Here is a 24,045-nt window from a genome sequence, read left to right on the forward strand (position 1 = left end):
GCTTCTCAAGTTACATAAGGTGCAGTCCTAAACAGAGTCCCATTCTTCAAAGTCTCTTGATATCCATGGATCCCTGCTTAGAATTGCACTGATAAGCACCAGAGTTTAAGTGACTGACCAAGTAGAAGAGGAGGAGGAGGAGGAGGCCTCAATGAGGATATCTGAGGCGCACACAGATCTCCTTTTTCTCAGAGTGCCCAGGTGCACTGTGCACACACTGAAGGTCAGGTTGGGAAACAGGGCCTTAATAAGCCTTATGGGACATTTCTATGTCTTTGTGCTGTGGTTGCACATGCCATGAATACAGCTGTATTTTGTTGATCTGAAGCTTCTATGTATAAAAAGGTCTTTGACTCAAAGAAGCAATTGCGGCCAACTCTTCCCCCAATCCATATATAACTTTATATGATTTTAAAAAATAGCACTTGAAATGCTTAGTGTCATACTAGATGAGACGCTGGGGGGTTGCTGTTATGAGCTAAGGCTGGGAGACAATAGCTTACCTTTCTTTATACCCCAAACATTCTTTCAAACCATGACAAAAAATACACCACAAATGTTCCCTCTAAGCTGTGGAATCTTGTGAGCAAAAATTCTATTGTTGTGAGCTACTGACATTAAAGCTGTGAGCGAGCGATTTGGCTACTGCATAAATTAATTTGCTCTGAAGCCATCCTTCCTGAGCTAAGACAAAAATGTGTGAGCCAGAGGCTAAAAAACTGTGAGCTAGCTCACACTAACTCATCTTCGAGGGAACACTATATTATACCACACAAATCCATATCCTACAATTTCAATACACAGTGTGAGGCTAGCAAGGCTGGACCTAGAAGTGTGTAACTCTGCTTAAGGTTTATTTATTTATTGGTTTACTTTATTTATAGCCCACTGTTCAAGCTGAGACTCAAGGCAGATTGCAGAACATAAAGCAGTCAATCAGACAGCATAAATCAACCAGTGCCCAATGCAACGTGACTAGGATGCTAATAAGAGAACAATGCCTGAGACAAGGAAAAGTAAGACAAATGAAGTTTTGATTTTTGCTGATGACAGCTGAATTATTATGGCCCACAAAAAACATTATCTCCGTCATTTTTGCGACAAAAAGGTGAAAAAAGTGGATGGCCACCACTTTCCTCCAGCACACATCTCAAAGAACGCAGCACACACCATTGTCCCTTCTGAAAAGGAAAGACAGATTATACAAACAGGAACCACTATGTCACTGGGCTCTGAATCAAAGCCAAAGCTCCCAGTTTCTGTCAGGCCTGTTGGAGAAGAAAAGCCTTATTCTCCCTCAAAGAAGGGTTGTAGGCAAAAAAATATGAACTGAAGCCAGAAGGAATTTCAAGAATCACAAAGGTTCCATGCAACTCACCTGCCCAGCAGCATTCGGGACCAGATCCTTCCCACTCTCGGACAAAACAGGAATGTTGGGGCTGAACACCATGAGGTCACTCTTGGCACCAGCATCCCCACTCACCCCTGCCAGGATGTGGCTGTGGCGATTGGAATACGACCAGCTGCCCACTTCACTGGCACACACCAGCGTGGCTGTGCCAGGACCATACATCATTGCCTCCTTGGCCTGGCTCTGGCATCGCAGTGCCACATACACGAGGATCACCAGCAGGAACAAGCTGGACACTGCGCAGATGGCGATGATCAGATAGAGATTGGCGGTGTCTGCCAGGGGCTTTGCATTCCCAACTGTCCTAGAGAGGCGGGCATCAGTCTGGGCAGCCTGGGCACTGGCCACCAGTGACACGCTGAAGGTAGCTGTGGTTGACAGTACTGGCTTGCCATGATCCTTCACCAGAACCAGCAGGCTCTCACTGTTACCGCCTTCTGCCTCCTCCAGAGTATGTGTGGTACTGATCTCACCACTGTAAAGCCCCACCCGCCATGGGCTACTGGATGCATCATGCAATTCATAGCGAAGCCAGGCATTGTAGCCAGAGTCAGCATCCAGGGCATGGATCTTGCCCACCACATACCCAGCTGCCACTGGAACCTTCAGCAGAGTGGGGGTATCCTCAGCTGGACCAGACACTGTGGGTGCATTGTCATTCTCATCCAAAACAAAGACCTGGATGGTCACGTTGCCACACAAGGAGGGCAGCCCAGCATCCTTGGCCCTCACCTGGAACTCCAGCAGCTTCACCTCCTCGTAATCCAAGGGCTGCAGGGCATACAGCTTCCCGCTCTCCGAATGCACTGAGATGTAGCTCGACAGCGGCCAGAGCTTCTCATCCAGCCAGTAGCTGACCAAGGCATTCTCCGCCACATCTGGGTCTGAGGCGGACACTGTGAAGATATGAGCACCAGGTGGGTTGTTCTCCTTTACAAAAATGGTGTAGGAGGGCTGTGCAAAAGTGGGTGCGTTGTCGTTCACATCACTATTGGCACCACCAGGCTGCTGGTGTCTGACAGTGGAGGGTCCCCTTGGTCTAGTGCTGTCAGCACCAAACTGTACTCGGCCACCTGCTCCCGGTCCAGTGGCTCAGCCAGTACGAGTGAGTAATAATTCTTGAAGGTGGATGTCAGCTTGAAAGGAAGCTCAGAGGGCCACATCGAGCAGGTCACTTGCCCATTGGCCCTAGAGTCCCTGTCTGAGATACTGATGAGGGCCACCACTGTCCCCGGTGGAGAGTTCTCAGGCACAGGCACTGACAGGGAGGATACTGCCACTTCTGGTGCATTGTCATTCATGTCCAGTACTTCAATGAGAACTTTGCAATGTCCAGACAAAGGGAAGTTCCCCTTGTCTTCTGCCACAATTTGAAGATTATACAAATTAACATCCTCAAAATCCACTTTGCCAAACACTCTAAGTTCCCCAGTGTTGGAATTGATGCTAAACACCTTAGTGAAACTTGATGGTACGTTATTACTAAAGTAATAGGAGATTTCCTTATTAATTCCTTCATCTAAATCAGTAGCATTCAGTTTAATAACCAATGTCCCATTGGCTGCATTTTCCACTAATTTTACCCTGTAAACAGACTGGTTAAAGACAGGGGGGTTGTCGTTTGCATCCAGCACACTGATCACCAGCTGGACTGTGCCCGAGAGCTGTGGCTTGCCTCCGTCAGTGGCTGTGAGCAATAAACGATGCAGAGGGTCTTTTTCCCTGTCTAGTGGAGCTTTTAATACAAGTACTGGTGATTTGCTCTGGTCCTCTTCACTTCCTAAATCCAGAATGAAGTAATCATTTGGGCTGAGTTTGTAGGTTATCAGGGCATTGGCATCTATGTCTGCATCAGAGGCACTAGGTAGTAAGAAACGATAACCTGGCAACCTAGATTCTGAAATGGCCAGAATCTGTTCATGTACTGAAAAGACAGGAGCATTGTCATTTATGTCCTTGATCTCCACCTCCACATGGAAGACCCTCAGGGGTTTATCCACAATCACCTCCAGGTGAATGGCACAATCCATGTTCTCGGCACACAGCTCTTCCCTGTCTAGCCTGGAATTAACAAACAGAATCCCATTCTGCACATTTACCTGAAAATGCTCCTCCTGTCCCTTGGAGACCATCCGGAACATCCGAGGCACCAGCTCACTCACCTCCAGCCCCAGGTCTTGGGCGATGCGGCCCACAAAGGTGCCGTGCTGGGATTCCTCAGGCACGGAATAATGGAGCTGGCCGCTCCCCACCTCCCAGGCTGTGTGGAGGAGAATCAGCTGCAGCAGCCGCTTTGCCCCATCATCCTTCTGCCAAGCAACCATGGCAAGCTCACACCCAAAGCCCCAACCGTCTTGGCTGTTCTTAGGACTCTCCTTCCCATCCACGTCGGTCTTTCCAAAATCAGTGGAATTATTTCCTATTGTGTTGCATCCCTTGTGTGCTCTGTTCCTATTGCAGATTAGACAGGCTGGCTTTTCAGTCCCTCCCAGGGAGGAGCTCCTTGTTTTCAGTCGTCCTTAAATATTCCCTTAGACAACAGTGACCCCTTGTGACGGAATTTTGAAATGGAGAAACAGTTTCAAAAGGAATGGTTCTTCTAATCACTTCTTTGCATTTGTTTTCATACTGCTATTTTGAGAGCATTGCATTTATATGTCTCTGTCTCCCTGAGAGCCTACAATATCTTTTTCCTTGGCTATAATGAACAGGAGTCCTGTGGCACCTTAACAATTTACAACATTTTATTCCAGCAGGAGCATCCATGGACAGATCATTAGAGACAAGGAGTTTTATTTTTCCTGGGCTAGATTACTCTTTGAGGGGCCACAGTGGCTCAGAGGTTAAGACGCTGAGCTGCAAACTGGAAGGTCTGTAGTTTGGCAGTTGGAGACCCTAGTGCTGCATGACGGAGCGAGTTTCCATCTCTGGCCCCAGCTCCTGCCAACCTAGCAGTTCGAAAGCAATAAATTCCAAGTAGATAAATAGGTACCGCTTGGGTGGGAAGGTAACAGTGTTCCATGCACCTCAGCGTTTAATCATGCTGGCCACATGACCACAGAGAAGTCTTTGGACAGCGCTGGGTGTTTGGCTTGGAAACGGAGATGAGCATCGCCCCCTAGAGTTGGATTCTACTTGTTTTCAAACAAGGGAAACCTTTACCTAGATACTCTTCATGAATTCATCTTAGCTTACTTGGATCTATCTTAGCTTCTTGTTCAACGTGGGCCACTTCACACATTATGTTTCACCAAAGCTTCCACCAAATATTATTTCAATATATAACAGGTGAATCTGACTTACATATTCGTACATTTCTGTATCCTACCAGGGAGCCAGGTTTTGCTTGGTATTCCAATCAAGTGTAAAGTCCAGTGAGTTTGTGTTCATGTAATGCCTGAAACAGTCCTTCATTGTTCCACGTCCTTTATGATAAGCACTATGTTGCTGTTGTACCCATTCTAACATTAGACACTCTATTTCAGAAAATACAATCTGCAGGGCTGGCTCCAGGTTTGGGGGGGAGGGAGCAAGCAACCTGTAATGACCCCCTTCATTCCCTCATTAATACTGCTCCTGCACTAGCATTCATTCCACCTCCATTCCTCAGCTAGAAAGCTCGTTTGCCACACATAGTTTGTAGATATCAGGTGGGAACACTGGGAATGGGAGATCACCCCAGCATCAATCTCCGGAAGGGGAGGCACCTGCCAGCAATAGAGGGTAACTTCCTTGTGCTCTTTTTGGTCTTGTTAGCCCCAGTCATCTTGAATTGAGTTCTGCCCTTCCTGAGTTACACTCTGCTCTCTCTGAGTACCTCTCCCTCCCAGAAATAGGAGATCACACCAGTAGCACCCACGTCTATGGGGCAATTTCCTATTTCCCAACAGGATGTATGTTTTGCTTGCCTGCTGTTGCCTGGTACTCCTGTTTCTGGGAATGGGAAGATCCAACTGCTGCCCCTACACCATGGTAGGGGCCTCCATTCCCTAATGGAAGGTGCACCCATCAGCCAAGAGAACAGCGTGCATTGTTCCTGAAAGAAAGCATGGCCACAACCACAGCTTTCTCAGGGAATAGCAGGAGGTTTGAAGTCATGCTCTCCCCAGCATCTCTAGATAGTAGTGGGCCCTCTGAGCATTTGTGGGCCAATCTATGGCATCTCACCATGCGGACAGATGATGCTGGACTTTTTCATATGGCATTTTCCTTTGCATGTCTTCTGGAGGAACAGACAGTATTGCTTGCATAATACAGCCATCAATTGCCTTGTCTGTTTGCTTGTTTCCTCATTCTCACTTTTTTATTTATTTAAAATATTTCTATGCCACCTTTCCACCTAATTCAGGGCCCCCAAGTCAGCAAACATTAAAATAAAGCATTAAAATATTTCAGACATTACAAGCATTTAAAATACAAAGATATATACAATACTTCAAACAATTAAGAACATAATATAAACTTAAACACATAAAAACACAGTGACAGGGAGGATGGCCAATAGCAGTTCTTGGGGGTACCCCAAACAAAACAAAACAAAAATCTTCATCTGCTGAGAGAAGACAACAGAGGGAGACAGATGATCAATGTTCCCTCTAAGCTGTGGAGTCTTGTGAGCAAAAATTCAACTTTGTGAGCTGCTGGCATTAAAGTTGTGAGTGAGCGATTTGGCTACTGCATAAATTAGTTTGCTCTGGAGCCATCCTTCCTGAGCTAAGACAAAAATGTGTGAGCTGGAGGATTAAAAAAACCTGTGAGCTAGCTCACACTAACTCAGCTTAGAGGGAACACTGTAGATGATTATCCCAGGGGAGGGAGTTCCAAAGTTTTGGCACCATGACCAAGAAGGCATTTCTTGGGTTGCTACCCATCTAGCCTCCCAAAGCAGGACCTGTGAAGATGACCTGACTGGCTGAGGAGGTTCATACGGGAATAGCCAGTCATATGTGTCTAATCTCTCCTTATATATAATTGAGTTTTGATCCCACAACGTTCTATGCACCCCAAAATCAGTTGGCTCCATGATGTGTCAATCACAAGGTGTCTCTATCCACTGGCTGTGTTGCCTGAGTTCTCTCCCACCCACTGCAGCCTAGACCACTCTTCTCTGATTGGGCCAGCGTTTCAAGGTCATTTGCATATAGAAGCTGATTGGACTTCACTCCATTCCGCACCTCAAACTCCCCCCCCCCAGCCGCGAGACAGTTGGAACTGTCAGTTGCATATGGGACCTGGTGTATTCTGAGGTAAAATATGTCCTCACTCACAACACATCACTTCCCCTCCAAAAGAAACAAACCCAATAACACAGTCATGCCACCCCACAAAAAAGACAGCTCACACCACAAGCAGAATACCACAAGGCAAAAAATGATAGGAAAAGGTGCCAGCAGTCACCCCATTACTGCCACAGGCAGTCAGGGCTTCAGAGCATGGTGGGGGCTGCTGGTGGTGGGGGAGATGGAAAGCTGATCAATGAGGGGAAAATGTAGGTTGATGCTTGGCTGGGAAGTAGATAGGGTTGCCAACTCCAGATGGGGAAATCCTGGAGATTTGAGAGATGGAGCCTGGAGAGGGTGAGGTTTGAGGAGGAGTGGGGCCTCAGACAGGTACAATGCCACGGACTCTGCCCTCAACCAGCCATTCCGTAATGGGGTACCACTGTTGCCAATCTCCAGGTGGGGGCTGGAGATCAGTCAGAATTACAACTGCTCTCCAGATGGCATTGATCCATTCCCCTGGAGAAAATGGTGGAATCTGTGTCCTTATACCATGCTGAGGTTGCCATGGCAAATTGATTCTGAGCCCCCAAGGCCGGGGCACTCTCCCAGAGTCCCTTTCTAGCACTCATTGTATTTATTTCCACAATGGGCCTTATTCTTAGTAGAAATTTTGAGGGTTTTGAAATACCATCTTCTCAAAAGAGTAACTCATCTCCAAATTCCTACATTTTGAATAGTCTAAAAACATTATTCAGAGGGAAGGAGGCAAGGTATAGCTCAGTCTCATCAGTTCTCGGATGCTTAGCAGGGTCGATAACTGGGTGGGAGACCCCCAAGGAAGACTCTGCAGAGGAAGGCAATGGCAAACCACCTCTGCTTCTCACTTGCCTTGAAAGCCCCTTGATGGGGTCACCATGAGTCAGTTGCGAGTTGAGAGCACATGTGTATATGTGTTAAGTGCACTTCTGATTGTGGTGCCCCTATGAATTAAATTTCTCCAAAACATCCTATCATTAACAGCCAATCTCAGGTCTTGCAAAGTGAGGGTCGTGGCTTCTTTTATTGAGTCAATCCATCTCATGTTGTATCTTCCTCTTTTCCTGCTGCCTTCAACTTTTCCTAGCATTATTGACTTTTCCAGTGACTCTTGTCATCTCATAATGTGACCTAAGTACAAGAGCTTCAGTTTAGTCATTTTCGCTTCTAGGGAGAATTCAGACTTGATTTGGTCTAAGACCCATTTATTTGTTTTTTTGATGGCCCATGGTATCCATTAAACTCTTCTCCAACACCACATTTCAGATGAATCTACTTTCTTCTTGTCAGCTTTCTTCACTGTCCAACTTTCACGCCCATATATAGTAATGGAGAATACTATGATATGAATCATCTTTATCTTGGTCGCCAGTGACACATCCTGACATTTAAGAATCTTTTCTAGCTCTTTTATGGCTGCCTTTCCCAGTCTCAATCTCCTTCAGATTTCTGAGGTGCAGTCTCCCCTTTGGTTGATGATAGAGCCAAGGAATAGAAAATATTGAACAATTTCAATTTCTTCATTATCAACCTTAAAGTTGTATAATTTCCAGTAGACATTACTTTTGTCTTCTTGATGTTTAGATGCAATCCTGCTTTGGTACTTCCTGCTTTACCCTTCAGCAGTAGAAGGTCAAGTCTTCATTATTTTCTGCCATTAATGTGATGTCATCTGCATATCTCAAATTGTTGGTTCCTTCCACCAATTTTCACCCCACCTCCATCTAAAGCTAATCCAGCTTTCCTTATGATATGTACTGCATAAAGATTGAAGAGATATGGTGATAAAATGCATCCTTGTCTGACACCTTCACCAAGTGGAAACCATTTTGTTTCTCCATATTATATCCTGACAGTAGCCTCTTGTCCAGCGTACAGGTTGTGCATCAAAACAATCAGATGGTGTGGCACACCCATCTCTTTTAAAACCAACCATAGCTTTAATGAACCACACAGTCAAAAGCTTTGCTGTAATCTATGAAACACAAGCTGATTTTCTTCTGAAATTCTCTGATATGATCCAGTAACCAACATAAATTTGCATTTGCATTTGCATAAATATGATCTCTAGTGCCTCTTTGTTTTCTGAATCCAGCTTGAACATCTGTCATTTCTCATTCCATATATGGTAACAGTACGATTTTGAGCAAGCGTCACTTTACTCACATGATAAATTAATGCAATGATTCCAGAGTTGCTGCAGTCTTCAATTTCTCCTTTTTTGGGAACCGGAATGTAGATTGAGCACTTCCAGACTGTGGACCATTGTTCTGTTTTCTGTATTTATTGACATATTCTTGTTAAGATTTTGATGGACTCCATTTCTGTGGCTTGAAATAGCTCTTTTGCTGTTCCATCTACTCATGGTGATTTGTTTCTCCTAATTGCTTGAGTGCAGCTTTCACCTCACTTTTGAAAACTGTAGGCTTGTCTTCAAAAGAGTCTTCTTTGAAGGAATCTGTCATCCTTTCATCTCTTCTGTATAGCTTTTCAGTGTATTGTTCCCATCTTTTCTTTATTTTGTCCTGTTCAGTTAATGTATTTCTATGTTGATCTTTCAGCATGCTTAATCATGCTTTAACTTTCCCTTTGATTTTTTGGATCTTGTGGAACAGGTTTCTTATTCTTCTTTTTTGTTGTTCTCTTTACTTACACTGGTTATGATAAGAGTTCTCTTTGTCTCTGTGTGAAAGTTGCTGTAACGCTGCATTTAAACTTCTGATTCTATTTCTGTCACCTTTTTACTTTTGCTTCTCTCCATTATTTTACCAATACAGGGGTCTCAATGTACTTGAGGGATTTTCCAGCTATGCAGAAAAATGTGGTGTCAGAAATTAACAAAAAGAAATTACCTAACCAAGAAATAACATTGTGAAGACTGAAAATGCTTCAGGAACATGGAATGTTGAGAGCAGCTAAGTATCATTTTAAAGGGGGTGAGGGTAGGAAAAATCAATCTGCTCAAGCCCCTGAGAACCTCTAGAATCCTGCTGGAAGAGATTGCAAGGGGCAAGTGCAGGCTTTCCAAACTGCTCCCCCTCCCATGATTCCTTGCAAGTTTCCAGATAGTAATAACCTAAAATTTGATTTTTGTCTTCTGCAATTTACATTATTAAAATCTTATGCTCAGTGTCTAGAGTGATATTTATCTAACAAATCTTTCACTGGTTTGAGGATTAATATACTTTTACTGCATTTATATGATATGCATATGAATTCACTGGCCTTGAATTAATTGATCTTTTATATTTTACTCTGGCCATCTGGTCCCAAAACTCTGTATGATTTCAGTATTTATTTATTTTTTGCCTTCTCATTTCCTAGTAAGTCTATTTCATGTTTTGAATTTATCAGTAATCTATTTTATGTTCTGAGCACATTAAACTGCTTTATACTGAATTAGATAATTGGTCTATCAATATCAGTACTATCAACTTTGAGTGACAGCAGCTCTCTGAGATTTCAGGTAGAAGCTTTACACTTTACCTGCTACCCAATACGTACACTAGAGATGTTGAATATAGAGCCTGGGACTTTCTGTATGCAAAGCAAGTTGTCTACCACTGATCATTTTGTGCTCTTATGATACAGCTGAAAATTATCATTTATTTATAAAGTCCGTAATGTTCTCCATTTTAGGATAGCTATGCATAATAGGTCTTCTGCTTTTTTTCTCTGGTGGTTGTATATTTATCTCCATCTATTATAAATGATAATATGTTTGTATTTTGGTTCTACAATAAATAATCTAGCAAGAGATCTTCTTGGCTCATCTCTATATCTGAATAGCTGTTGCTGAGATTATGTGTGATTTTACAAACTCTCTTTAATTTATTCATTGCATTGTCTAACTGCCTCTCAATTTACAAATTCATATTTCTTTGTATATCAGGGAGTCCCCCAATACCATGGAGTCCCCTATGGGTGGCCTAATTTTGCTGCTTTCATTAACCAATCAAGGATCAGCCAGTTTACTATTAGAAATAGGAATATATACATATTCACAAACGCACATGGACATACTAGGCAATGTAAGAAAAATGTTAATAAACTAAAAAAATATTAATCTCAGATATTTACCATATGTACTTTTTATATCTAAATTTTATAAATGGCAAGAAGGCATTTGACAGAATAGAATACCCTTTCATGAAAGAAGCAGTGAAAGCATGAGACTTAGCCAATGGGCTTAGACTGGAGTAGTTTGCATAGGACTGCACCACAAGAGTCCTTTCTTAATAAACAGCTACCATGAAGTAGTTTGGCTCAGCATGAGACCACAGGATGGGGAGAGGAGTACTTTTTCTCCTGTACCATTTTCCTGACCGACAATGATCCTGTTGAACTGTAGAACTGGAAGATAATAGCTTGCCTTTCTTTGGTTGTGGTCACACATGTGAGATAACACGGGGGGAAGCGAGGCTATTTGCTCTGTAGGAATTTGACCCACAGTTGCGCGATCACACAGTCCCTGGGAGCTGCGGGGGCAGCCCGCCACTGCATGATCAGATGCAACTGTGGGTGAATCGGGGGGGTTTGCCATGTGTTTCCAGTGTGCTTCAACAGGGAATCGATGATTTGCATCTCCACACTGAGTGTTCCCTATGCAGTGTACGATGATGTGCATACTGAAATGGGGGGGGACAATGGCATGGAGTTGGGATGGCCCGATCAGATCTGATCAGGCCATCAGACCATCCTGACGCCATGAGAGTGTGCTGGCACGATCACACAGGGAAAGTCCATTCCTGGCCCGTAGCAAACCCATTTGCTACCGGACTTTCCCTAGTGTTTTTTTTTTTACTCCGCTTCTGCAGCAGAGCAAAACGGGTTGGCAATGGGTGCGGGACACTTCCCAGATGTTTGCATCTGACCACACCCTTAAAACCTCCCCGGCATTCGCGCATATGGCACGGCTAATTCTGCGTCTGAGCGCACCCTTTATATCCCAAACCCTGTTTCACATCATCACAAAAACACTCATACCACACAAATCCATATACTGTGATATGGTATGTGTATCCAGTTACAGCCTGGCAAGGCTGTCTAAGATGCACCCCAAAAGACCTTTGCCAGGAAATCAACAAATTCAATCAATAAGCCACAAGCCATTGCACAATTCTCCTGCAACTGGAGGAAAGTGATCCCTACATGACAAAGAGTGCTGTACAAAGATTCTAAGGAAACTTATCCATTTAATAAGCGGTGTATTAATTTTTGTAAAATTATTTTAAAAGTCAACTATTTTTAAAAAATTTAAAAGTTTTTATAAAAAGATAGAATAATAATTAACAGAAAAATAATAAAAAAGGAAGAAGAAAAACAATGTAAAACCAAGGAGGCGTCCGATTTTCTGTGCAGCAAATATAGGTATGATTACAAAGTTTTCTCCTACTCTATGGTTACAAAGAAAAGCTCTCTTTTCTCTTGTCTAAATTTTCCCTTATTCATCAAAACCACAAATAATCAAGTCATTTTTCTCCATCTTATGCAAAAAGTCTATAAGGGGTTTCCAATCAGCAATAAATGTATTTATTGTCATTTCTCTAATAAATTAAGTAAGTTAAGCCATCTCTGCCAGTTCCAGCATCTTCACCCACCATTCCTCCATTGTAGGCAATGTCAGACTCTTCCATTTTTGTGCATATAATAACCTTGCTGCCATTGTCATATATAGGAACAAAGTTTCCATGACTTATTTCCAGCTGAGTGTCCATTAATCCCAAAAGAAAAGACTCTGGTTTCAATAGTATATTAATCTTTAAAATCTTCTGAATTAATAACTGTATTTGTATCCAGAATTTTTTGGCTTTCTTACACATCCACCACATATGGTAAAATGTTACTTCATGTTGTTCACATTTTCAACATAGACTCAAAGCACCTTTATACATTTTGGCCCATTTCTCAAGAGACATATACCAGTGATACCTCATCTTATAAAAGTTTTCTTTACGGCTAAAACTTAGTGTAAATTTCATCCCTTTTAACCACAAATTTTCCCACTGTTCCATTCATATATCATATCCAAAAATTTTAGCCCATTTTATCAAACATTCTTTCACTTGTTCTTCTTCTGTCTCATATTTCAACAAAAGTGTGTACATTTTAGCAATAACATGTTCATCATTTGTACAAAATTCTGTTTCAAATTCAGGCTTAGTTTGCTCAAAATCATGAAGCCTTTTATCTACTTTAAACCTTCCAATGAGGAATCATGGCAGGCTGACATCTCTGAAGAAGCAGAGAAACATCGCAATCAGGAACATTGGCAGGAAAGAGGATTCCAGCCAGTGAAATATTCCTGGATTAAAAGGAGTTTGTGAGATAACCCACTTGTACTCCTGATGGCTGCTGTTCCTGAATAAATTCCTCCATTTCTACAGTCAGCTCATGAGTTTCAGTGACCAGGAGTCTTGGGACTTCATCCATGCTCACACCTGCAGTGTAGTCTATATGGACACTAAGCCCGGCCATCCTTGTTTCTTAAGGATTTATGGAAATAATTACTGTATAGACAAAGAGAGATTTCCTCTAAGGCAAAGACAAGTCTCCATAGAGTGGGCTAAGCCTTTTTTCGGGATTATAAAAATAAAAAATTATCTGAAGGATTTATGGACTTAAGAACTTTTGGCAAAAAAAGCTTAATAAATAGAAATAGAAGAAAGTTTTGAAATGGAGAAGGGGACAACAACTCTAATTTTTACTATTTTATTCTTATTCCTGATGAAAGTGCTTATGTAGCAAAGTTACTAGCTAAAGAGACCAGATCTCTGTGGGATTATTTTTTGCTTACTCTACAAGACTGAACTTAATTGGGGGACTTTACACAAACAAAAGATAAGGTAATAACTCAGACTGTGGCTTCTGTTGCTATGGTGATGAGACTTAAAGTTGTGGAGAGTGAAAGTGCTGAGATTCTAGATCTCTAAGATTCTAGATCTCTAAGACTTGTTTTTGGATGTTATCATACTATGGCAAATATCAGAAAAAACACAAAAGATGGTAGGGGGTGATCAATAGATTTACCTGTAGAAAAACAGTTACACTGGATTTGCTCCATAAATTATTTGAACAAATGGGAAACAAGATGGAAGATCTTGGAAATAAAATCATAGAATCATAGAATGTTAGAGTTGGAATGGACCTTGCAGGTCATCTAGTCTAACCCTCTGCACTCTGCAGGAGCATAGCTGAAAGATAGCCCTACAACATACCCGAAAGATGGTCATCCAGCCTCCACTTGAAAATGTCCAGCGAAGGAGCATCCACCACCTCCTGAGGCAGACTGTTCCACTGTTCAACCACTCTTACAGTTAGGAAGTTTGTCCTGATATTTAGCCGGAAACAACTCCCTTGTAATTTCCACCCATTAGATCTAGTCTTGCAATCCGGAGCAAGAGAGAATAGCTCTGCTCCATCTTCTACATGACAGCCCTTCAAATACTTGAAGACTCCAATCATGTCCCCTCTAAGCTTTCTCTTTCCTAGGCTAAACATACCCAACTCTTTCAGCCTTTCCTCATAAACTTGGATTAAAACCCTCTCACCATCCTGGTTGCCCTCTTCTGGACACGTTCAAGCCTGTCAACATCCTTCCTAAAATGTGGTGCCCAAAACTGGACACAGTACTCCAGGTGAGGCCTTACCATAGCAGAATAGAGAGGAACTACCACTTCCCGTGATCTGGACACAATGCTTCTGTTAATGCATCCTGAGATTGCATTAGCTTTCTTCACAGCCACATCGCACTGCAGGCTCACGTTTAGCTTGTGATGGAAACTTTTGAAAAAAGAATGGATAAAAGGCTTGTAAAGATAAAACAGGAGATGACAGAAGAAGTAAAAAAATTGGAAAGCTCTATGAAGTAAATATCTGGGAAGGTAAAGCAAATCAATAACAAAGTAGAAATTTTGAGAATTAGATAATTTGGCTTTAATGGAATTGAGAGAAAAAGAATTTTGTTTGCGATTTAGAGCTATTCCAGAGGTTTCTGGTGAAGATATCAGAGAAAGGATTATTACAATTTTGGTTATTTGAATTTTTTAATTAGGAGGAGGAAGATATGGAGATAGAAATTGATGTTTGTTGAATAAATTCTAGATTTGTCAGAACAAGAAATATCCCAAGGGATATTTTGGTTCATTTCATGAGGAAGATAAGGGATCCAGTTCTCCAACAATATTATACTACAAGATTAAAAATTGACAATACAGATATAATTGTTCTGAACGAAATCTCTATTAGAATATGTAAGAGAAAAAATTATGCCTGAACTGAAAAATTAAAAAAGAAAAGGATTGTTTTTCGATGGAATACCTTGGAAGGTGTGATTTTTACTATTAGGAAGCAGATATTTAGACTGAACTCAGTTCAAACGGCTAGAGATTTCTTAGAAAGATTTAAAAGAGATCTGGAAGATATGCAAATGGAAAGCACAGCAGAATCCACACAAAAACAGCAACAGGATTCCAGAAAGAAAGACACTGAGTTAGGTGCCACAAGTACTAACTAACATTTTTAATTATTCTTTTTTTTTTTTTTGACCTGATTATGGATTACAAATGTTTAACATGGAACTTCAATAGAGCAAACACCCCTCAAAAGAGAGAGAAAATATTTCATTATTTGAAAAAAATAAAACAAGGTATTATTTGTATACAAGAGACTCATATCAGGCAAAAAAGATATAAAATATTTGGTTTATAAAAGCTTTGGCAAAGAATTTATCTCAGCAGACATTTAAAAGAGAAATGGAGTTGTTTTGTATATTAAACCTCATCTAAAACCAGAACCCGTACTGAGTGATGATCATGGCAGATTTGTGGGTGTAGAAGTCAATTTACATGGGGTTAAGACTATGATGGTAGGACTATATGCCCCAAATGAAAATAAAGTAGTGTTTTTAAAAAGACTTATGGAGAGCTTAATAAATTTACCTTATGAAATTGGTGTTTGAGATGGAGGGATGGAATGGAGTGATTTTCCCACAAATGGACAGGACTTCTGAGAAAAATATTAAAATGCTTTAAGGTAAACTACCAAAAGTTTTCTTTGATTTGATGGATAATTTGGGGGTGGTTGACTTATTGAGACATAAAAATGGTAGTTCGAGAGAGTATACATATTTTTCAGAAAAACATAGATCCTTTTCAAGAACAGACATAATTTTGACATCAAGAAATTTAGCTACCAAGATCTCTAAAGCAGCGATCTTACCAAAGACCTTTTCAGAGCATAACCCTGTGATTATGGTATGAAAAAGAAAATCCAGTACTTTTAGACGGAGATTAAATGAAGCTCCGTTACAAAATGAAGCAATTGTCAGACTGCAAGGAAGTTTCTGAAATTAACTTAAATAAGGGCACTGACTTGAGACTGGTTGGGCATTCAAGTAAAACCTTTATTAGAAGTTACCTAATACAACTAAACACCCAACTTAAGAGGAAGAGGCAAGAGAAAACACAAAATATTTTGGATGCGATAAAAAGAAAAAAATTAAAGAACTCCCCAGGAAATATAAATTTTTCTCAACAAATTAAGATTTTACAGAAAGAGCCAGTTTGGTGTAGTGGTCAGGGCTTTGCTTAAAAAAAAAAAAAAAAGAGGTGCCAGAACCCTCAAGAGGGAAATGAAGTTTTCAATCTGTATACGTAAGACTCATGAACTTTTAAACATTTTTAAAAGAATTTTGTGAAAAAGGTTCCAGAACTCTGTTCCAGCGCGTTCCCTCAGAAAAAAAGCCCTTGTAGTGGTTAAGAGGCGTGGACTCTAATCTGGAGTACCGGGTTCGATTCCCCATTCTTCCACACATAGCCAGCTGGGTGACCTTGGGTCAGTCACAGTTCTCTCAAAGCTTACTTACCCATTAGTGCCAGAGTCTCTGTCTGAGATGCTGATCAGGGCAACCACTGTCTCCAGCATGGAGTCCTCAGGGACACATACTGATAGAGGTCACTGACACCTCTAGGACATTGTCATTCATATCCATTATTTCAGTTATAACATTACAGTGTCCAGATTGGGGGGGGGGGGGTTCCTTTGTCTTTCACTTCAGTTTCCACATCATAAACATTCATCTCTTCATAGTCCACTTTTCTTGTCACCCTCATGTCATCTGTATCTGAATCTATACTAAATGTATTTCTTATATTGGGAGAAATGTGCTTACTGAAGAAGTAAGATATCTCCTTATTAATTCCCTCATCTAAGTCTGCTGCATTGAGTTGAATAACTAGCAGTCCAGCCAACACACTTCCTAATAACCACTCTATAGACAGACTGATAAATTGCTTGTGCATTATCATTTGCTTCCATCACAGAGAGTTCGACATGCACCAGGCCTGTGAGTTCTGGGAGACCCCCAGCACTAACTGTCAGCAATAAATAACAATGACTTCTTGGTCCACAGGTTTCTTTATTATATGTGCTAAGGATTTACTGCGCTTGTCATTGATCCTCTCTTCCACAACAAAATAGTTAGAGGAACTGAGCTTGTACGTCAGCTGAGCATTATTACCAACATCTGCATTAGAAGTTCCCTTAAGAGGGAACCAGGTACCTGGCAGCATCAATTCCACAATGCTCAGCATCTGTTCCCTAGCAGAGAAGATAAAAGCATTATCATTTATATCTCTGATCTCCACTTCTACATGGAAGACCCTCAAGGGTTTGTCCAAGATCACCTCCAGATGAATGGTGCACACGGGATTCAGCCCACAGAGTTCCTCCCTGTCTATTGGGAAATTCACAAACAAAATCCCGTTTTGCACATTTACTTCCAAATAATCCTTGTGGTCTTCAGGAACCATCCGGAACTGTCGAGGCACCAGCTTACTCACCTCCAAGCCCAGATCTTGAGCAAGGCAGCCCATGAAGATGCCAAGCTGGGATTTCTCTGACAAGGAGTGGTGGAGTTGGCTGCTCCCCATCTGATAGGCTGCATAGGACAGAATCAGATGCAGCAACTGCCTCCTTACCTGGCCATCCACAGCAACTGAAAGTACTGATGTTCTTTTGTAAATTATCTGATTATAGCTGAGTTCCTGTTGGGAGTCCTGTGTATAAGCGAGTTAATCCTTTTATGTCCATTTATGTCCAAGATCTGACACTTCCTATGCAGCAACCCACCAAATTTTGATCCAGTTAGAGGGAGGAGCAGATCCATTTATTTAAAAAATCCTGTTAGTCAGCAGCTCCCCCTGTTTTTCACAGTTATTTCTTTGTTCTCTAATCAGGAAAATGGATTTATTGCATAAGACAAACATAATGTGTTTTTCTCTAACAGGTTTGATGTGAGGATAAAATGTACATTGGGAGAGGGAGAAAATGCATAAGCCACAAAATATTCTTTGGATGAAGGATAAGATGAAATTATTGTTGCTGTTGTTTTGTTGTTATTTAACTTCATGTTAATGGTAATTCTTGCATCACCCTAAATAACTGGCAAAGCATCACTTATATATTACTAGATTACAATAGAGCATGTTGTTCGAAATAGTATGCCATTCACTAATACTCAGTCCTAAACATAGTTACTGGAAAAGGGAGGGTTTTTTGTTAATTCCAATGGAACTTATTTTCAAGAAAATATCAAATTGTAAGAAGAGTATTAAGAACAGGTCTTACCCAGGAACGATGTTTAAGGTTCATATCCAGATTTTCCATCCAATGGAACCATCATGTGTTAGTCATGTTGTTGTTTTTTTACAGAGCTACACAGATAGTTATTGATACCGTTAATTTACAGAAGCAGCTGAACAGAGGATGACGATAGGATGCATTTAATTCCTCCATGGGCGTACAAAGACAAAGTTGTCTTAGAAAAGAATCACAAATAAAAACAAAGAGTCTACATATCATATTGCTTTAGTAAACCCCATAGGAAAACCCATGTGTGTGTATATATATATATATGTGTGTGTGTGTGTATCAGATTTTATATATATATATATATATGTATATATATATATATATGATTTTATTTATTTATATATATTTATATAAGTATATTGCAAAAAAGTATAGTTTTTACAAGAAGTATATTGCAAAAAAATAAGAAGTAAACTTACATTTATTCAAGTAGATCCAGCTCACATTCAGGATGCAGTCAAAGGGAAGACAGAGAAGCCTAATCTAAAGAGTACTTGTCCAGCATCACGTGTGTGGGAGTATGAGGGCACTGTATCTACAAGAGAGACCTGCAGAGACATGTGTCTCCATGGAAGGAGTGTGAGAAGATAAGAGGAGTGAGAGAGGAGGGGTCAGAAGGTAGCTCCCAGGTTAAGACAAAGAGAGGCATCCCATTCAAGGAGATACCACACACACATATATATACACTTAGAGTGATATAACACCCCCAATGTCCAGGCATGATAAGTTGCTCACTCCAACACAGACGACTTATACTGAGTCAGATCACTGGCCTATCAAGTTCTGTACTGGCAGTAGCTCTCCATTGTCTTTCACCTTACCTACTACCTGAACATTTTTAACTGGAGATGCCTGGAACTGAACCTGGGACCCCCTGCATGCAAAGTAGATGTGTTACCATTGAGCCACAGCTCTTCCATCCCATTTCATTCTTCTCAATTGTTTGACCCAACACATGTTTACAAGATCCACTGCCAAAGCAGCCATTTTGACACTCAATCTATAGTATGTGGGAAAAATTATTCAAAAGAAGCTCTTAAAACAAACATAAATGCTCCTGGGTATCCAGCATTCTAGTCTGTAATTATTTCTTTGATAACAGTCTGTTTTAGAAAGTTAAAATCTGTAAGCACTAACATCCCCTTTTTAACACATTACATAACATTTTCTTAATGCTACGAGTCAAATCTGTAAGACATTTCATAGTTTAAAATGGCCTCCCCACAAGAAAGAATGTCCTTTTCAGTGTGCTGACAACAGATAACCTGGAATATTTGGTATGCCCATCAATGGAAGTATGTTTCAGGATAACAGACAATGAAGACCTCCCTTATTTTTTCCTGATATGTGGAATTAAGGTAAAAGTAAAGGTCTCCCTTGCTTGAAAGCCAGTTGAATCCGGCTCTAGGGTTGCGGTGCTCATCTCCATTTCAAAGCCGAAGAGCCAGCGCTGTCCGAAGATGTTTCCGTGGTCATGTGGCCGGCATGACTAAACACCAAGGCGCACGGAACGCTGTTACCTTCCCACCAAAGTGGTACCTATTTATCTACTTGCAATTTCTTGCTTTCGAACTGCTAGGTTGGCAGGAACTGGAACTAGAGATCGGAGCTCACTCCATCATGCGGCACCCGGGTCTCGAACTGCTGAACTACTGACTTTCCACAGCCTGCAGTTCAGCGTCTTAACCACTTGAGCCACCGCAGCACTTGCAGCACGAATTACAGCACTACTAAATAACTTCTCAGAGTGTTTTGCTATCTGCTACCCCATAACCAAACTCATTTACTAGGACATAAGTTCCTTATACAATAGAAGGACATTCAAATAAATGTGTTGAGACTCAGGGTTAGCTCACTGAAGCATTACAAGAATGACAAAAAGGTCCTAATCCGGGACAAATCCTCATATCAGAGCAGAATCCATTAATTAGAAGGGCCTACAGTATACAGGTGCCACTACCATAAATGAGGACAATATTATTTCAAAAATTGCTGATCATTTTCCAAAACATGCAGTTACACATAGCTTACATTATGTCAATATTCTGATATTCTTGAGTTTAGTGAGATGTTCTAAGAAAAACCCTTCTCACTCTCTGTATCACAGGAGCAGCACATTATTTTTGTAAAGTCGTGTGTGTGTGACATTTTCTAGTGCACAGCTTCTGCTCTCACCTTGGCTGATTCTCCACTGGCTTTTCCCTCCGTTGTTTTATGAAACCCACGTTGGAACAGAAATTCCCCTCTGCATTGCATGCTGGTTTCACTTCGTATGATCATCGGGTTTTATGATAGCTTCCACACTCCATGCCACTTTCGCTTTCTTTCATCATTGGATTTTATTGTAACTTTTGCACAGATTAATGGCCGTTTTATGGCCACTCAGGGATGACTTTGCAGTCAGTACAGTGTAGCCCCGAGGTATTTGAATTTGGTTTGAGCTGCACTTTTTCCTCCCGGTTGAGAAAATGTGGAGTGAATGCTGGATGCAGAATTGCCCCTTATTACATTCCTTGACTTATCCCTCAGACCACTAAGCATAAGCCCTTCTGAAGCAGACACTAGAAACTTATTTTTGTGTGTGTGAAAGGAAGTTGTTGGTGGGAATCACTCCAGAAGGGGAAGGGGAAAGCAATACTAATTACCTCAGATTCCTATTCTACTTCCCCAGGCTTCCCCTGTAATAGCACCACACAGTCCAGCACAGTTATTTCTTAACATTGCCTTACTGACCACTCACAACACACCCAATAATCAAAAGCTATTTGGTCACTGCTCTAGGAAGGTGTGATGTGTGTGAATAGAGAACTCAGGAAAATGTCACAGTTGGATCCTACCGTTCTGTTGAATCCGTGCTTGCATATTCCTATGGTGTAAACACCCTTTGACTGACAGAAAGAAGGCTGCTCTATCCCTCCATCAACTGAAGTGGGGAGGAGGTGGCTGGGTTTGGCCACTGGCTGGTGGGAAGGGAGAGCAAGCCAAGGAAGGGGCATATATGGACCTTCATCAGGCAGGCCCTCTTTGGCCACAGCAAATGGAAGAGCCCAAGTGGAAGAGATCATCAACAGAACTACATGCAATAAGTACCAGGGGGCTGAGGTCTGGGGTGATGCTTAACTCAGCAGAAGGGGTCTTGCAACAGAGGAATGTGTGGGTACCAATTAAGATCTATCCCATTACTTTTCCAGAATGAGCGTTACTTGCTAACCTAAAATGAGGGTTTCTTCCTAATCTAAGTACTCAAAATGGATATTTACTGAAACTAAGATTAATTAATCCTGTAGCTAATTACTAAAACAAGTTCTCGTTCAGAGTCACAGACATCACATAAAGCTTGACAGGAATAACTCATAATCAATTACTAACCGTTGTGCAGAGCAAGTCCTGCTGCTTCCCATTCTCAACACAAGCAGGGATGTTGGGACTGAAAACCATGAGGTCACTCTTGGCACCAGGCTCCCCACTCACCCCTGCCAGGATGTGGCTGTGGCGATTGGAATATGACCAGCTGCCCACTTCACTGGCACACACCAGCGTGGCTGTGCCAGGGCCATACATAATTTCCTCCTTGGCCTGGCTCTGGCATCGCAGGGCCACATACACGAGGATCACCAGCAGGAACAAGCTGGACACCGAGCAGATGGCGATGATCAGGTAGAGATTGGCGGTGTCTGCCAGGGGCTTTGCATTTCCTCCTGTCCTGGGAAGACGGACATCAGTTTTGATGGCTTGGGTATTTGCCACCAGAGACAAACTCAGAGTGGCCGTGGCTGAGAGTGGAGGCTTGCCATGGTCCTTCACCACAACCAGAAGGTTCTGGCTGCTTCCACCCTCTACCTCATCCAAGATGCGTGTGGTGCTGATCTCACCACTGTACAGTCCCACTCGCCAAGGGCCACTGTTTGCTTCAGGCAGCTCATAGCGAAGCCAGGCATTGTATCCTGAGTCAGAATCCAGGGCACGGATCTTGCCCACAACATGTCCAGAAGCTACAGGGATTACCAGCAAAGCAGGAGGCTCCTCCATCGACTGTGACACTACAGGTGTGTTGTCATTCTCATCCAACACAAAGACTTGGATGGTCACGTTGCCACACAAGGAGGGCAGTCCAGCATCCTTGGCCCTCACCTGGAACTCCAGCAGCTTCACCTCCTCGTAATCCAAGGGCTGCAGGGCATACAGCTTCCCACTCTCCGAATGCACTGAGATGTAGCTCGACAGCGGCCAGAGCTTCTCATCCAGCCAGTAGCTGACCAAGGCGTTCTCCGCCACATCTGGGTCCGAGGCAGACACCGTGAAGATGTGAGCACCTGGAGGATTGTTCTCCTTCACAAAAATGGTGTAGGAGGGCTGTGCAAAAGTGGGTGCGTTGTCATTCACATCACTGATTGGCACCACCAGGCTGCTGCTGGCTGACAGTGGTGGGTCTCCTTGGTCTTGGACCTTCACTATCAACCCATACTCAGCTACCTGCTCACGATCTAATGGCTCAGAAAGTACCAGCGAGTAATAATTCTTGAAGGTGGACGTCAGCTTGAATGGGAACTTGGGGGGCCACAAAGAGCAATTTATTTTCCCATTGGCCCCAGAGTCTCTATCTGCGACACTGATCAAGGCCACCACCGTCCCAGGGGGGGAGTCCTCTGGAACTGGCACAGACAGGGACGACACTGACACCTCTGGTGCATTGTCATTCACATCCAGCACCTCAATGATCACTTGGCAATGCCCAGACAATGGAGGGTTGCCTTTATCTTTTGCTACAATTTGTAAATCAAATACATTAATATCTTCAAAATCCACATTTCCATTTACATTGACTTCCCCTGTGTTGGAATTTATGCTAAAAATCTTTTGAAAATTTGGCGATACATGGATACTAAAAGAGTAAGAGATTTCTTTATTAATTCCCTCATCTAAATCAGTGGCATTTAGTTTAATAACCAGAGTTCCAGCAGCTGCATTTTCCAGCAGCCTTACCCTGTAAACTGTCTGGTTAAAGACAGGGGGATTGTCATTTGTATCCAGCACACTGATCACCAGCTGGATTGTGCCAGAGAGCTGTGGTTGGCCTCCATCAGTGGCTGTGAGTGATAATCGATGCACAGAGGTCAGCTCCCGGTCCAATGGCTTCTTTAAAACAATTGCTAAAGGTTTATTGTGTTCATCTATTTTCTGCTCTATTGTGAAGTATTCATTGGAACTGAGCTTGTAGGTCAACTGAGCATTAGAACCAATGTCAGAATCTGAGGCTCCTTCTAATGGGAATTGAGTACCAGGTACAGTGATCAGTTCTGCTATGCTCAGTATTTGCTCACTTGCAGAGAAAATGGGAGCATTGTCATTTATGTCCCTGATCTCCACCTCTACGTGGAAGATCCTGAGGGGTTTATCCACAATCACTTCCAGGTGAATGGCACAAACTGAGTTCTTGTAACACAGCTCCTCCCTGTCTATCCTGGAATTAACAAACAGAATCCCATTCTGAACATTTACCTCTAAATAATCCTTGTGGTCTTTGGAGACCATCCGGAACATCCGAGGCACCAGCTCACTCACCTCCAGCCCCAGGTCTTGAGCGATGCGGCCCACAAAGGTGCCATGCTGGGATTCCTCCGGCACGGAATAATGGAGCTGGCCGCTCCCCATTTCCCAGACGGTGTGGAATAAAACCAGCTGCAGCAGCCGCCTCATCGCACAGTCTGCCTTCGAAGCAACCAT

The 24,045-nt window shown here is 42.2% G+C and overlaps 2 protein-coding genes and 1 pseudogene across 2 annotated transcripts; all 3 read right to left on the reverse strand.

Moving 5' to 3' along the window:
* Nucleotides 1–1,354: 1,354 nt before the first annotated feature.
* On the reverse strand, nucleotides 1,355–3,735 carry LOC107122727 (protocadherin alpha-5-like). The gene is given in 2 exon segments (XM_015425864.1): nucleotides 1,355–2,403; nucleotides 2,406–3,735. Coding segments are annotated over 2 exon segments (2,379 nt in total).
* A 10,912-nt stretch (nucleotides 3,736–14,647) lies between these two features.
* On the reverse strand, nucleotides 14,648–21,183 carry LOC107122728 (annotated as a pseudogene).
* Nucleotides 21,184–21,678: 495 nt separating this feature from the next.
* Nucleotides 21,679–24,045, reverse strand: LOC107122730 (protocadherin alpha-5-like). Its single transcript, XM_015425865.1, has one exon. The coding sequence runs from the start codon at nucleotides 24,043–24,045 to the stop codon at nucleotides 21,679–21,681; it is 2,367 nt and encodes a 788-aa protein (XP_015281351.1).

Source organism: Gekko japonicus, unplaced genomic scaffold (assembly GCF_001447785.1).
Source record: "Gekko japonicus isolate JY-2015 unplaced genomic scaffold, Gekko_japonicus_V1.1 scaffold2546, whole genome shotgun sequence".
NCBI lineage: Eukaryota > Metazoa > Chordata > Lepidosauria > Squamata > Gekkonidae > Gekko > Gekko japonicus.